Raw genomic sequence first — 16,290 nt, forward strand, 5'->3', positions numbered from 1 at the left:
TCTCTTCGTCCACTGCATCTCCCACTTGTCAGGAGCCGGACGAAATTCCCAAGCGTTGGATTGCTCTGTAGGTTGCAATTCTTCTGGGTCAATTTGTATCTCGCTAAGCTTTTCAGCCTCCACGATGCTACTTCGTACTGCGAACCCGTACCATCTTCCATCCTCAACCCCTCATAGCTTCCGGTCCTACTCAACTTTCTCCACCTTGAAGGCAATAAGAAGTAGATCTGCTATTCGGGCTCGCATACCTCCTTCTCTTCAGAGGAGAGACCTTGTTGGAGTAGGTTCGTCCTCTCAAAATCTCCTGGCCCATATGGAGCAAACAGCGAACAACAACCCTACCAGCGCATCTGCTCAGAATGCATTTTACTCAGCTCTTCTTCGGGCGGATATGCCCAACATTGTTGTCGAGAGATTCCAGACAGGCCGCTATGCTTCGAGCGAAGCATGTGAGAATACCTACCAAAAAGCGTTAGAAAAGACAGTCAGAGCAGAAAGCAATGGCGCTATACCGGGAATCCAAAGGGGTAATATGAGTGGCACATTATCAGAGGAGCAATCAAGAAACATAGGCGTTTCAACTGTCGCACAAATGTATGGGGCAGCTGGCGCAAAGGTTCTGCCAGGCTCCACGGGCCAGAAGCAAAGTCCGATCCATGTTGTTATCGAGGAGTCTAGAGGCGCATCAGTGTTTCGATGGGTTAAGTTCTTCGTAACCTACGCTATCTATGGTTATCTTGTTTTCGTCCTGGTCTCGCTTGTATTGGAGATGTCTGGAATGCTGAGAAGACCTGGAGCAATACCAAATGCTGATGCTCAACTACAACAGCAAAAGGTTCGCTTCAGCGATGTTCATGGATGCGAGGAGGCAAAAGATGAACTTCAAGAGCTGGTAGAGTTCCTTAAAAATCCCGAGAGATTCACAAAATTGGGAGGGAAGCTTCCTAAAGGTGTGCTTCTAGTTGGCCCTCCTGGAACTGGCAAGACAATGTTAGCTCGAGCCGTTGCCGGGGAGGCTGGTGTACCATTCTACTACATGTCAGGATCAGAGTTCGACGAGATATACGTTGGCGTCGGCGCTAAACGAGTTCGTGAGCTTTTTGCTACTGCCCGGGCTAAGGCCCCGGCGATTGTTTTCATCGATGAGCTAGATGCCATAGGTGCGAAACGAAATGAGCGAGATCCGGTCTACGTCAAGCAATCCCTGAATCAGTTGCTCACAGAGCTAGATGGGTTTTCACAGGAGACTGGGGTCATAATTCTTGGTGCCACAAATTTTCCACAGCTTCTCGACAAAGCACTCACTCGACCTGGGCGCTTCGACCGTAAAGTCCAGGTGTCACTTCCTGATGTTCGAGGAAGATTACAAATTCTCAAGCACTATCTCAAGAAAATCAAGGCCGAGAACAATTTAGATGAGTCCGTCATTGCGCGTGGGACATCTGGATTTTCAGGGGCAGAGCTTGAATCGCTTGTAAATCAAGCCGCGGTGCATGCAAGTCGGAATGGAGCACCAGCCGTTAGCATGCCTGACCTAGACTGGGCAAAAGACAAGATTATGATGGGAGCGGAGCGTCGAAGCGCTATTATCAAGGACGAGCACAAGCTCTTGACGGCGTATCATGAGGCTGGTCACGCTCTGGTGGGTCTCTACACCAAAGGCACCGATCCAGTTTATAAAATCACCATCATGCCCCGAGGACAAGCTCTTGGTGTAACTTATTTTATGCCGGAAATGGACAAAGATTATGGAAACTATTCTCGTGCAGAATTGCTGGCAAAGCTCGATGTGGCAATGGGTGGCAAAGCTGCAGAGCAAATAGTCTACGGTGAAGATAACGTCACTATGGGCTGTGGAATGGTAAGTCTTCGACTAAGGCGCTGGTCAACTCTTCTCTTCTTTTGAATATTATGACTGATTTGAATTTTAGGACATCTCCAATGCAACGACTATAGCGCACCAGATGGTCACCCAGGGCGGCATGTCCACCACACTCGGCAACATGGATCTGGCCAACTGGAAAGCTTTGTCTCCCGACACAGCCGCAGCGATTGAAAAGGAGGTTCGCAGCATGCTCGAGGACGCCCGGGACCGCGCAGCTAAAATCTTGGATGAGAAACGGAATGAACTGGATCTTCTTGCGAAGGCGCTCATTGAATGCGAATCGCTCGATCTAGACGAGATGATGAAAGCAATCAAAGGGGAGAAGATCGAGAAGATGAAGATCATGAAGGGTGTGGGAATCAAGTTGCCAGAAATCGTACTGCCGCCAGGGATAGGAACTGGGCAGACTGCGGGAGGTGCAGGGTCGGAAGCGAGTAGGCAGGGTAGCAATGAGCGGACTGGTGATGGCGAGGGCAGTGAGGCAGAGATACCCAGAAAGGTGAATGTGGCGTGATTTAATCTCTCCCTATCTGCATGGCGCTGGAGCGATGGGTCTATTCCCTCGGGGTTCATTCTAGCATGTCAACAAGACGAAGCTGAAGCGTGCCTTGAATATCTCACGGTCTTTAAGCCCGCGCTTTATCTTCATTGCTACCTTCTGATTTCACATTTCAGCTAATCCGGTAATTTCTCGCGGGCGCGGCGTTGAGCTTCGATCTTTCCCTTCATACAAGTTGGTTTCTGTGCAGTGCACAGAGCATCCATTCGTCGCATGAAGTGCATGTGGCAGCAATAGAACCTTATCAAATCAGAGGTTTGTTCGTGTGAACTTCCTACCAGTTTCTGCTCGGTCTCCTTGGACACGCCAGACCTGTGCCATTTGGACAGGAGGTCTTTACCATACCAATTTAATCGGAGGCATCGATAGGAAATAACGTACTCGTCCTGCGCAGCCTGGACAAGATGCCGGGACCTCCACGCAAGTAAAGCTGATGTTATTTTGCGAGGGTGATCCGGCGCTGGCTTTAGAGTCTTCATACGTTGAATACCGTCCAAATTATGTTTGATAGCATGAATTCAGCTAGCAACCAGGATGTCGTCGGCTTTTCGGGATGACAATTTGGGGGTCTAAGGTAGGCTGACGACCCGATGACCAGCTATGTCATCGAACGCGTGTTTGCTTACGAATACCAGGAAAGACCAGCAGAGAGCTAAAAGTCGTTGGCAAGCTGTCTTCGCTGTGTCCCCTGGGTCTGGGCATTCGGATGTGCCTCATTTGGTATATTTTGATTGAGCGGTTTTGCAGTCACCTTGAATATCTTTCAGCAACATTCAGAGCTATGTCAAGGTCAAAAAAGCATGATTTGTATCGGCGAGAATATGAATTCGATTGATGCTGCTGTGAAAATACAGTTCTTTTCTTCAGAAGGCAAGAGTGGTTCGAACATCGGCTTACTCACCACACTTCTCATTTGGCTTAGGTTCTCTATCGGACTAGTCAGGTGACTCCAAACTTGAGGGAAATCTGTAAATTGGCAACACTGACACTGCTACTACGTTGGGAGGACAGCGTTTCTGCCTGTAGAGAGATGGTCAGCAATTAACCTGCTAAGAGAAGGCTAGAGAGGGCCAGGCTGAGGGCAAGCGAAATTACTCACGTTTGCTGATACTTAGTACACCAAGCTTTGACCACATAGCGAACATGCCCACATTGATAGTCCACTTGAGTATAGTCACACATACTGCCGCTGTAGAGTTCCAGCCGTCCAAACACTGCATGGAATGGGATGCCCGAAAGGGTGATATATCCCCTTTGTCCGCCTGGTACTCGTTATTTTGAGACTCCGCACGCAGAAATAACTCACTAGCATGTACCCAAGTTTCTGCTTTTACGCGCATCCGCCCTCGGGTACAAGGTTCTCTGGCCATTAGACAGCCTTGCTGTACGCTAGTCAACGTCTTATCATGCGCTGTTTGCTCTTGACAGTCGTAGCTCTGCAGATGCCGTTGGATGTGGTGCTCGGTGGGCTGATCTTCATTATGATTCGTGCAAGAATTGTCATTGTCGGAGGGGTAAGAGTGGAATGGATGGATGTTACAGCAAAGTGGCGATCGTCAAGATTCGAACAGCGCGGGGGAAGGATTAGGAAGATCATTATTCTCTGACCAAAGTGAAAGTTGTCAATGGTATCCTGCTTGTGTGCATGATCCGAAAGATGGGTGTTGTCTTCGGGGTATTCCAACATGCAGCACGCTGCTGACCGATCCTTCCTTCCGCTACAAATGCCGTCCGGCCGTAGCGATCAATAGACTGGCCTCGCCTGTTTTCGATCCGCTGATATGTTGTTTTAAGAAATAGTGCAATGCCAGATCCCTGGGCAATCTGTCTACATGCTAAACGTGACTGAGCAGTAGAGCACAAAGCTTGCAAGAACCGCGGGCCGAGCATGCGGAAGTCATCCATGGCCTTCATGTGATGACAGTGTTCACGGGACCTGATTGAGGCGGCTCCAAAGTACTTATTCATTTGGGTACCAAGGAAGACTTCCTTTGCTCTGAAGGCTCGGTACAGCCTCAGTCCACAGCACAGACCCATTGTCAGGTGTGGATCAGACCGTCTCTGTCCTAATAGCTCTCTAGCTTGTTGCAATACCCAATATCGAGATGGAGGTGGCTAAATTACCATTGGCTAAGTCCCGGCGACTCCCGTGAGTCTGAAGTTGATCGGCAGATGAATCCACCCTGGTTCTTCAATATCACCTTTGACAGAACATTGGCTCTGATGAGCAGAGGACCTAGCAGCCCTCCACCGGAGAACATAAGCAATATTTGAGATACATGGCAGTTGCACGGACGTCATTATCTCAACCATCTGACAGTGCTACATAATCAAACTCTAGCCAGATGCTAGTGAAGGATGTTCGTACGGGAAGCAGAAGTATACCGGAATTGCAGTTGGCCATACAAAAGACAGTAGCTGACTTTACTATTCACAGAAAATGTGCCAGGAACAAGATGAAGAGGGCCTATTCTTGCTGCATGTGTGCCAATTGTTTCAACGCGTGCTTTGAGATTTTAGGCCAAGAACAAAACATGAGACGGCGTGAAGGTCATGAAATATCAGAATCCAATTACCGAGCTTCAAGTAATGGGGCTCAGGAGGCCTTGTTGTCGGCAAGCCAGCCCTTTGACATTTGGACTGCCCGCTCCCACCTCCGGTACATTTTCTGTTGTTGGGTCTTCGGGACTTGTGGGGCGAATGTGGTACGATCTTCTCGATTGATCTCCTTAAGTTCCGCGAACTCCTTCCAGATATCTACAGCAAAGCCGGCCGCAATGGCTGCTCCAAGAGAAGTAGTCTCCCGCACACTGGGCCTATCAACAGGGATCCCAATAACATTGGCTTGCGTCTGTGATGGTTTCATCAGAACGTTCGATGACTGCAGCGGCCTGACTCACCTGCATGCACAAATTTGAATTACTCATGCCACCGTCAACAGCGAGGACTGTGAGTTTGCGTCCGCTGTCCTTTTCCATTGCATCAAGGATCGCTTTGGTCTGATAACACGTTGCTTCCAGAGTCGCTCGAGCAATGTGGCCCTTTTCAGTGTGCTGCGTCAAGCCGAAGATCGTTCCTTGTGCATCATCAATCCAGTACGGAGCAAATAAACCACTGAAAGCAGTGACAAAGACACAGCCACCATTGTCATCGACCGACGCAGCAAGATCGCTGATGTCATGGGAGGAGTCAATGAAACCAAGATTGTTCTGCAGGAACTTGACAGCACTGCCGCCGACGGCGATAGAACCTTCGAGCGCATATATGGGCTTACCATTCGTTCCAAATTGATAAGCCACTGTGGCAAGAAGGCCATGTTGCGAGAAGACAGGCTCCTCACCTACATTATATAAGAGGAAACAGCCGGTGCCATAAGTATTCTTGGCTTGGCCTGGGGAGAAGCCGAGCTGTCCCACCAGAGCAGCAGATTGGTCTCCCAAACAGCCAGTGATAGCGACACCTTTCAGTGGACCAAAAGCAACTTTGCCAAATGTATGGCGATCTGAGGATGGAACAATACTTGGTAAAGTGATCTTCTCACGGTCGATCTCGAAGAAGTCTAAGACGCTTTGATCATACTGCAAAGTCTTGAGGTTGACGAACATCGTCCTCGACGCGTTAGTCACATCGGTAACATGTACTTGTTTCTCCTTTCCGTTGAGATTGTACAAGAGCCAAGTATCGATTGTTCCAAACATAAGCCGCCTTTGAGAATACGCTCTTTGAACGTTTGGTACGTTTCGAAGCATCCAAGTCAGTTTCAATGATGATGGGTATGTTGAAAGAGGCAACCCGCAGATGCCTTGCAAATCATTTGCACCTGCTCTTTCCTTGAGCTCTCGCACGATCGACTGCGTACGAGTATCCGGCCATGCTATGGCGTTGCAAAGAACCTCACCTGTATCCTTGTCCCAGAGCACAGTTGTCTCACGTTGCGTGGTAAGGCCAATAGCTTTGATATCCGAGATTGAAAACCCCTGCTTTGTGAAGGAGGCAGTAGCTTCTTCGATGCAGGTCTTGACTGTCTCAAAGATTTCAACTGGATCATGGTCAATCCACCTGCCAGCCAATCAACTTAGTGTCGACGCCATACAGTGTTGGCGGGGGTGACATACCCTGGTTGTGGATAATTCTGCTTGAACTCGATCTGATGGGAAGCGATCGGTTTGCCCATACAGTCAAAAATGATGAAACGAGTACTGGTTGTTCCCTGATCGATGGCCCCTACGTACCATGCTTTCAGCTGTTCTTTGTCTTGCCCTGCAATACTTCCGCCCTCGCCTTTTTCACAGAGTCCCTTGCCAGATCCTGCTTCGCCTAGAGAGCTCGTCATGATGTACGAAGAAGACCACGCTTAGTGTATCAAAGGGAGCATCTAGCGCCTTGGGAAGGCATAGTCTAGGCGCTGATATCCCATATCTCAACGTTACGGACAAGCTGATGTTGAAATATCATGCGTGTTCGAAGCATGATACCAAAATCGTACACTCCCAGCTCTCTCAAGTCTGATGGTGGCAATCAGTGACTGAGAAGCTTCAACATAGCTGCGGGGGCGGGGCATCATACCGCGCCGGCTAAGACCTCGGCTTAAGATGGCGCTGGATGGGCAAAGTCGAGGAACAGCGGTGACTTGGAGGAAGATATGTAAGTCAGAGAGATCGCCGAGTTCAGAATGTCAAATGGCAGGGAAATCCTATGGGAGTTCAGAGTTTAGTCACTAAATACGTAAAGACATTCATGTGCACGCCAAATAGGCAGGTGCCGAAACAGATACATGCTGCTCTCCGCCTTGATGAGGACCTCTGGCTTCCTGAATTCAAGGTGTAGACTAATGTCAATGTACATCTATGCCTGCTATCAATGCATTTGCAAACCGCTCAATCGCTCAGACGATAATGCTATCCAAATCAAGCAAAGTAGCTCTTCCACAGAACACCGTCGAGATCCTCTGCCTGTTCCTGGGAGAAAGCCTACAATGCAGAGTCAGCTTCTAATTCTCTTAGGAAAAAAAACGTAGCGGCACGTACCTTAAGATCCATCTGCCATGTGTCCTGCCTCGTCTTCTTAAAGTCACTCAGAATGCTCTTCACGCTCTTGCCTACCATCCCTGGATCGTTGTTCGCCTTGTTAGCAAGCGTTGCCAATACCCCAGGGATCCATTTCGGGGGTGGTGAGCTGTAGGGAAACGCTTGTACCAATGCTCCAAGGCCCAGGACTGCTGCGTGACGCAACAAAACTCTCCGTGTCTGTTCCGGCGTCGGTGTACTAGTCCCGCTGTCTGCGGCTGTGAGTGCACTGCGTGCTTTCTTTGGCAGCTGCGAATCAATCAACATTTTTGTGAATCTCTGGTTGAGTTTATCGATGAATTCAGAGCGTAAGGCGGCAGGTGAGCACCTGACCATGCCAGACAAAGTTGATGAAGCACCGAGTCTCACCTCAAGCTGGACATCCTCGAGCATGTTTGCTACACAATCGAAGAGATCTTGTTGGTGTTGGGGAGAAATCAAGAACAGCCGACGGAAGAAGATGACCTGCATGTTGATTAAAACTCGCAGACGCTGGTGCCAAAGGGGGGATGATCGTCCAATGCGTATTAGAGCGGCGATGAGCTCGGCGTCTTCCCCAACCCGGTGTGGAATATTAGGAATATGCCTGAAAACGTGGTAGGCAAGACCTTGCAATTCCTGGTCCTCTTTCACATCCATCATATGCAGCAACTGCTCTAGAAATAGGCCTGGAAAGAATTGGGTATATTGTGTACATTCACAAAACGCGAGGCTGGAATCGAGCCAGAGCAACACGGTCTTGCTACCAGAAGTATAGGATGATGGCGTTTGTTGTCCAGAGGGACGTGCTTGCCTCCACTGCTCTATCCTTTCGAAAACGTCCTTCATATTATTGATAAACTCTGACGTAGGCGTATAAGGCCTTGTCCCCAGGGAAGAAGCTTCACGTTGTGCTTTCATCAGAGTCTCGACATCTTTATAAGATTCGTGATATCTTGTTCGATACAATGTCGCAAGACTCTGACCGAGAGCCTCACGCACGCCCTTGTAAGGATGATCTATATGTTTGAGAAAATCAGCAAGAATGGGCTTTTCAAGTTGGAAATGCCAGCCCATATCTGATATACACTGCTGTAAGAGGCGAATTTTGCAGCTCTCTTTGAACGCAGCGTTTGAATACATGTCGAGTCTGAAAGATGATAGCCAATCTACTATTGGCCAACTCCGCCTGGGATCTTTGGCTTGTATGACAAAGTGCAAGAAGTTCGTCCAGTATGATACATTCTCAGGCGTCAAGCCATCCGAAAATATATCGGAGACGATAGGAAACACATATTCCCACATCTGAACTCGACGTTTCATCGGTTTGTCAATAGCGGATGTCAATATAGCGGCCAAAATTTCTGACGTGGCTCGGTGTTGATGTCTGTCTGTACCATCGCCTAATGTTCTCTGCACCTCCTCCTTGATATCATCAAATCGCGCCTTCGTAAGTCCTTCAGAGACAAGCTCGAATGTATAAGCCAGAAACAAAGCGTTAGTCACATGAAATCGATCAGCAGATGCGTCCCTTGGCTCTTGCTTGATCTGATCAAAGGTTTGAGAGAACCAATTGCGGTCAAGTAGCGAACCCACTTGGGTGCGCACCTGAGTCTCCTTTTCATCATACTCGAGATCCTTGTCAGGATCTGCCTTGTATGCAGGAAATGAGCTTGTCCATACAAGCCAGCCTGGATGATCGCTGTCAACATAGTATTCTGCCTCTGGCTTAGAGAATTTCGCCAGAAATCGATCTGTCCATCCCGAATCTTCTTGTTTGCTTTCGACCTTTATTTTTGCTGGGAGATAGGGTTTATCTAGCAGATAATTTTCGTACTGGTGACCAGCCGCTGCTCGAGACTCAATCAAGGACATCAAGGCAGTGAATGCACCAGTGTAAAGGCCTCGTAGATTAGGATGCTCATTGATTGCTCCTCGTGTGACGAGGTCTACAATGTCCTCGGAGGCAATGTTGTCAAATCTCATGCCAAGGGAGATGACAATCGCCGCAGTCCGACTAGCCTGCTTCCAGTGTGACTTGCGGGCTTTCTCCACCAACGCGGTAGATAAGCTTGCCTTCTTCTTCTCTACTGCAGCTCTCTGTCGCACCAACAAAGATTTTTTCTTCTCGATCTTGGTCTGTACGTCTTCCGTGGGGGCAATCAGTTGTATGGTTTCTCTGTCAAGGATAGCCATTCGTTCTAACGGTCTTCCAATATCCATTATTGATAAAGTTGCTGTTGAACAAAGTCGCTGAATAGATTGCTTATCCGCCATGCTGGCCGAGAGGTATGTTTTTATTACTGAGGGTGCGTAGCGCCAATTACGTGATATCGGACGAGTGAGGGTACTAAACAGAAGCGAATACAGCGATCCTTTGATGCGCGGAAAATCGTTCTCTTTGACACTTTTCTCAAATGCGTTGAGGAGCGTCGGTATCACTAAGCTTCGAGAGCCAATGATCACTTTGAAAGCCGCTTCTCCGGCGCTTTGAGCCTGCCGGCGGACTTCTGTATAGGATGAGATTGCTCCCTCCACAAGATCGAAAAGTAATTTCCGCGCCATTTCCGTCTGCCGGCGAGGGTAAGCATTGTAGCGTAAGCGTTGCAGATGGTAGACAAGTGCCCTTCGAACAAGAAGTGGCCTTGGATATTCCTTGCGTAGTCCGCTCAATTTGTAAGGATGGATGTCGGCAGCAAGCAGCCTGAGATTGCGATCCAATACTTTAGCGGACCTCTCAAGTCCCACGTCAATAAACCAAGACCTGTAAGCAGAATAAAGCGGTCCAAAACAGGCAACGTCGTCCTCCTGGTTTAAGATGAGGAACTGATGTACATCATGTAAGGTCGTCCCCACCCGGTCTCGAAAGGAGTGGAGGTCTTCATAAAGAGCATCGTCATCGTCAAGAACATATCCTGCTGGTAGTCGAAAAACGGGCTTGACAGAGTCGTCATTAGTGTTTGCCAGTGCATCGTCTGCTTGCTCTCCTGACAATTTGTCAGAACCAAGCTCATTAGCGTCAGGCATGTCTGCATCACTGCTTGATTCTGATTCTTCCGGAGTGGCAGTATCGATACCTCTTGGGTCGAAAAGTACAGAAACCCCAGAGAGGAGCAACCGAGTAAGCATGAGATTGCGCGAAACTTCGTCAGACCACTCTTTGCCCTTGCCGTCCCTTTTAACTGTTGAAGTTCCTGCAATTAGACTCTGCAATTGCTGCAGCGCGCGCCCTCCTTGCGCTTTGACTAGATCCAAGGCAAATTGACACTCTTCGCTATTCGGCACGTGCCATTTGATGTTTAAATTCTGCGGGTCTGGAGTTGTGCCCCAGTCATTAGGACCGACGCCTCGATCGATCATACCATCTTCATAGAGACTCCAGTCTACGGTATATGTGCCGGTGAGATTCAGGAGAAGGTGATGTGAGAAATTTGAAACGTGGAGCGTTGGAACGCCTTTACATTTATCCTGCATGTAGATGGCAATGTCAAAAAGCTCTTGGCGGTATTGTAGAACAGGTTCACCGACATGCACTACGCTCATGCTGAGCATGCTGACATTCCAGACGAGTCCGCGATCTCTTGGTAATACCTCGTTGCCGGTATTCCGGGTAGATGCAGCGCCGTTCTCGTCAATCTCAGATCTGATAGATGCAATTAAGGCGGGGGCTAGTCGCCTAAGTGTTTTTTGTGGATTGACTTTGGCCAGGGCGCTGCATATGAAAGCCATTGCATCGCGAGCTTGATGTATGACGTGATTGGCTACGAAGTCAGCTATTTTGTTCAAGGCAATGTCGAAAAGCTCAGGGGATAAAGACCCAAGAAGTGGCAGGAACGTAGCTGGGAGGGTATTGATCACGTTCTCTTCGGGGGAGCCTGTACGTGTCCGTGCAGCGTCAGGCAGGTTTTCCAGCAGTGTGAAAACTCGGCCAAGAAAGGAGCTCAGAAATTCGGCAAAGCCTGCAGTCGACGAGCGTAGGATTAACTCCTCGTCTTGATCGCTTAGGCCATCTGAATAGTCCATCTGCACATCAACGCCTTCTTGCTCCATTCTAGTGACTTCGTTTGTAATCCATTCCATTGCTAGCATATTCCCGGTCACATCCTCCCTCCCTTTCGTCAGATCTTGCAGTGGAATGTTATAACATATAGATTGGATAAATGCAAGGGTATACAGAGTTTTGTCTAAATCATTGGCGTCAATACCAGGAAGTGCAAGGCCAAGTAGCGTAGTGACGTGACATCTAAAGCCTTTTGTACGGACGAGGATCTTCGACAGGACCTGGAGAGCTCGCAAAGACGAAGTGGTCCGATGCACTTCGACAAGACCCTGCATCGAAGGGTAGATGCGTTGAAGTGCACCAGGCAAAACTAGGCTTGGCTCTAAGTAGGCAAGGCATTGCAGACTTGCTAGTGAGAGGTCCATAGCAGAGCCACTTTTTGCAAAAATACCCATGAACACTACGTCGCGTAGGCAAAGAACGAATCGGTGCTTCAGTGCTTGGTCAATTCGCCTTTCTGTCGGCGTGTCCATTTCGCCTTTACGTTCCCTATTCCACCGCATGACAAAAAAGTCACAGAGAGAATGTACTAACTGCGAGAGGCTTCTCGTCCAACCACCCGAGTTTGAGGGATGGAAAAATGTCTCAACGGCTTGTATGAGACCCTCAAGGTTTGACATCACAGAATGCGGTTTGTCTATACTAGACGGCGAAAGCGACCATACTATCCATCTGGCAATGTTGTGAGCTACGGGATGTTTTCTAGGATCTCGTTCCAAATAAATCGCGAGTCCGACAGTGATATCTAGCGACGCGCTATATGGAGACGTGGCTTGACCAACCGGTATCTCAAGAAGCCGGAGGATTGCTGTGAAAATGGTGGATGATTGTTCCTCTGTAAATATACCAAACTCGGAAAATGGGGTGCTTGATCCGGTCAAGTGATCTCTTGCGAGCCTCGACAGGAGATCGATATAGGTAGTATCGACCACTTTTGATCGATTCACCAGCGACCATAGATGGAATAGAGTTGGCATAAATGTCTGCGGTAGGAGGCCGTCAAAGCCCCCGGCAGCGGGCTGAGTGGGGAGCAGAAGATTCGTCAATCCAGAAACGATGTAAGCATTTTCCGTGACTGATGTAGTGAAATAAGGCAGAATCTCCTCGAAAATTCTGGGAGTCTCTTTCGGGTCAAAGTAAAGTTGCGCGAATGTGCACATCTTGGTCAACGAGCGATAATTTCGCTTCATACCATGTGTCTGTGCAATGCCAGATTCAGATGGGAGTACTAAACCCTTCAGCTCCCTGAACAGCGGTCTCCAATCAAGTGTGATATCTACGCCACTCTTAAGATAGTGTTTCCGTCTGCAAAGCGTAAGCCAAAGAATTTTGACGAAACACAACAGCTTGCTCACTTTAGCAAGACCGTGAAGGTACTTGCGAACTTCTCACCTGCGGAGGGATCGACACCTGGTGCAAGTGCCAACTCATAATAAAGTTTGACGAGACGGACCCTCTGCTCTTTTGTGAGTTCGAACTTGAGCTCAAGCCAGTTCCTCAACGCTCGAGTCCAGTGTACTGCTCCTACGGCAAAGTCTCCAGCTTCCACGCAAATGTACAGCTGCCTCAAGATTTCGTTAAGAAACGACAGCTGTTCTTCTCCACTTTCTACCTTGTACGGAAGATATCGAGAGTAAGGATAGGTCCTCGGCCTTGATCTTGTGACTCGTTGAGGATCCACACTATTGCCAGTCTCTTGCGCGCCAGGACCCGGCGATGTAGCTCCAGAGTCCGTGTCGCCATATTGCGCCGTCTGCAGCGACGCAAATAGCTCGGTCATCTTCGTGCTCTCCGTTTCCATCACATAGCTTCAAGCGAACTGATCGTGAAGTGATATCGTGCAGCTGGGTTGAAAATGCGGATTTGAACACGGTGGTGTGGGGGTCAAAGAGATGAACGCCGTCTAGAGCTAAGGTAATTCTGGGACTGTGTTTCCAGGAGTGGTGGGTTTGGTGTCCCAGGTGTTGAATGCAGGTGCTCTCTACAATACCGTGTAATTTATATTTCCGTTTACCTTCAACGCCAAGCAGACACTGAAAAGAGAGTACCTTACACGGATTTTGACGCCAAGAGCAAAGTATGTGGTATAGTAGACTTCAAACAATGAATCGAAGAAAAGCGGTGGAGATTGTTGTGTATTTAATGGTGACTTGCGTCAGAGTCAAAAGGCTACAGCCTTGTACGCAAGACAACGCCACTCAATTATTATTATCTAAGCATGCCCAGGACTAACCAACGTTAAGCCGGCGGTAGGAAGCTGGCGTAAAATCCTGCCTGGATAATTCCATACAGGACCATCCATCTCAGTATTCCTTTGCTAACCTTGAATCTCGTCCCCAACGTTGCCATCTCCGGATGCCTGACTACAAGCACGGCGAGCCACCAGTACCAGATGGGATAGCCAGAGGAAAGCCTCGTGATGATTTGAACGTGATATGTCGTTAGCGCGAGAAGACAAAGTACAAGTTGCGGCATTGCCAAATGCAAGACAACAGTCATCGGTGGTACATCGCCATATCGAATTAAGTTTCCATTCCTAGATGACCCTTCGATCCAGGCCCAAATACTCGAGGAAATCATTATGACGAGCATCGGAGCTGCGAGCATGAAGAGGGGAATATTGGACATAGTCCAATAACGAAGAAAGCCGACGCCCCTAGGTCGGAATGAGCTTTATAGCAGCTTGGTAAGACTGGATACTGACCAATACTCCTGCTGCACCCAGCTGTAAACACTCGGCAAATAAGAGTAACACCATGGCCGTCCTTTACCATCATGGAGGTCAACACATATATGCTGAAAGGCAAAGTACTGGGGCCAGAAAGCAGTACATGCCATGAGAGCACCACTTAAGCCAAAATACAGGAGCCGACGAAAAGCGAGAAGAGCATCACGACGGGCTCGATTCTTCACGTTGACGAGAAAATGAGCGACTTCTTTACCAGCACCAAGAACGAAAAGAAGTCCACTGAGCAAGCCATTCCCTCTGAAAGTCGTAGCAACGCCGCACACGACGCCTGAAAGTAAGAGCAAGCCAGCTGCGACCACTTCTGCGTCCTTTGACTGCCGTCGCAAAGCTTTTGCGTACAGGTAGCAGCCTACGAAATTGAGTAGCGAGAACGTGCTCTCCGCATACGGGGCACTGAGAAATACGCCTGCTGGACTCACAATATGCAACGCGGCACACAAGAAGGCAAATGTTACGACCTTCTGTCGTTTTTTAGCCTTCCAAACTTCCAGAGTGAGGTCGTAGAGCACTATCACACTCATCCAGTGAAAAAGATGCGCAAGGACCATCCCAGCTAACACAACATCTTCCACACCTGCAACCTCCCTGGATCCAGCGACCCAGTGCCCGACAAAGGCAAGAAGACGCGTGTGACCCCACCCAAATGCCCATTCTTGCTCAAATACATAGCCCCGGCGCGCGATCTGGGAGAAGTATATAGCATCCCATCTGATCAACCTAGATGCTAGATGGTGCTGTGCTCGTCTCAAGACGCTCGAAGCTGCATCAACCGGCTCAAAATTCGGGAGAAGATGTGTGGAGACATCATAGCCCGGGCCGGGGCTCAGGAGCACGAGAGTGAGCAGAAGCGCTTTCCAAAGGGCGAAATAGATGGTAAGGGTGAGGCGCGGGCTCTCGAGATTATTGATAGAAGAAGGATTTACTATTTTTCGCATCATCCATTGTTGTGGATACTGAGGATGTCAGTTGTTAAGAGAGGCTGCAACAGGAGAACGTTCTTGACCGACGTCAACCACGAGATCGGATCTTTGCACGTAATTTTCATCTTGATCGCGTATCTATAAGAAGGCTCCACGCTACGCCCTTTTAGGGGGAGTACAGGTGACCAGGTCAGCTTAAACCAAAACTTAGCCTAATTCGTCTTAGAAACACTATTTATTCGTTAATAAAAAAAAATAAAAAAGGGCCTTTTTAACGTTTTAAAACCAAACTAAGAAATAAATAAAAATAATTTAAAGTTATTTTATTAATATTTTAAAGTATTTAATTTAACTTTATAAAAATATATATTAAAATTTAAAAAAGGTAATAAAATAGCTTTTAAATATTATATTAAAGTTCTAATTAAGCTTAGAAAGAGTAAGAACAAGTAATAAATTAATAGTAACTAAATAGTAATAAAATAATATTTTTTATTATTCTTTATATATAAGGTTTTTAATAGAAATATAATTAATTTTTAAAAAAAACATTTTTAAAATATTTTAATAAAAATATTATAAAATTAAAAAATATTTAAATAAAGTTTTTATTTAAAATATATAAAAAAACTATTCTTTAAATATTTTAAAAATATTTTAAATACCTTCTTTTTCTATTTCTAATTCTTTTCTCTATAATATAAGCTATTAAATATAATTATTAAATAATTTTTTATATTATTTAAAATCTAATTTTAAAATATTTTAAGCTAAGCTTTTAATTTATTATTATTTAATAAATTAAAAAAGGGTTTTTAAAATATTAAAACTTATTATTAAATTATCTTACTTTAAAAATACTTTTAAAGTAAGTTATCATAATAATTATAATAAATAAGTAGCTTATAAAATTAATAAGATTATATAATTTTAGCTTTTATTTTAAATAAATATATAGGATTATTTATTAAATATTTTAAAGCTACTTTTTAATTATTTTAATAAGCTTTTAAAAAAGATTTTACTTTACTACTTAATTATTCTATTTATTAATTTAAAAATAGCTTTATAA

The 16,290-nt window shown here is 46.8% G+C and overlaps 4 protein-coding genes across 4 annotated transcripts; 1 reads left to right on the forward strand and 3 right to left on the reverse strand.

Annotated features, from left to right (window-relative positions):
* Window positions 1-313: 313 nt before the first annotated feature.
* On the forward strand, window positions 314-2,399 carry KY384_004287 (uncharacterized protein; the record flags this gene model as incomplete). Its single annotated transcript, XM_044812793.1, has 2 exons — window positions 314-1,861; window positions 1,932-2,399. 2 exons carry the CDS (start codon window positions 314-316, stop codon window positions 2,397-2,399), a joined length of 2,016 nt encoding a protein of 671 aa, XP_044670213.1.
* Window positions 2,400-5,040: 2,641 nt separating this feature from the next.
* KY384_004288 (uncharacterized protein) lies at window positions 5,041-6,777 on the reverse strand (the record flags this gene model as incomplete). Its single annotated transcript, XM_044812794.1, has 3 exons — window positions 5,041-5,295; window positions 5,345-6,503; window positions 6,560-6,777. 3 exons carry the CDS (start codon window positions 6,775-6,777, stop codon window positions 5,041-5,043), a joined length of 1,632 nt encoding a protein of 543 aa, XP_044670214.1.
* A 574-nt stretch (window positions 6,778-7,351) lies between these two features.
* Window positions 7,352-13,350, reverse strand: KY384_004289 (uncharacterized protein; the record flags this gene model as incomplete). The annotated part of the gene is made up of 3 exons (XM_044812795.1): window positions 7,352-7,414; window positions 7,472-12,854; window positions 12,905-13,350. The coding sequence occupies 3 exons, from the start codon at window positions 13,348-13,350 to the stop codon at window positions 7,352-7,354; spliced, it is 5,892 nt and encodes a 1,963-aa protein (XP_044670215.1).
* A 437-nt stretch (window positions 13,351-13,787) lies between these two features.
* KY384_004290 (uncharacterized protein) lies at window positions 13,788-15,236 on the reverse strand (the record flags this gene model as incomplete). Its single annotated transcript, XM_044812796.1, has 2 exons — window positions 13,788-14,205; window positions 14,254-15,236. The coding sequence occupies 2 exons, from the start codon at window positions 15,234-15,236 to the stop codon at window positions 13,788-13,790; spliced, it is 1,401 nt and encodes a 466-aa protein (XP_044670216.1).
* Window positions 15,237-16,290: the final 1,054 nt, after the last annotated feature.

The sequence above is a fragment of the Bacidia gigantensis genome (assembly GCF_019456465.1).
Source record: "Bacidia gigantensis strain McMullin 20006 chromosome Unknown contig_231, whole genome shotgun sequence".
Lineage (NCBI taxonomy): Eukaryota > Fungi > Ascomycota > Lecanoromycetes > Lecanorales > Ramalinaceae > Bacidia > Bacidia gigantensis.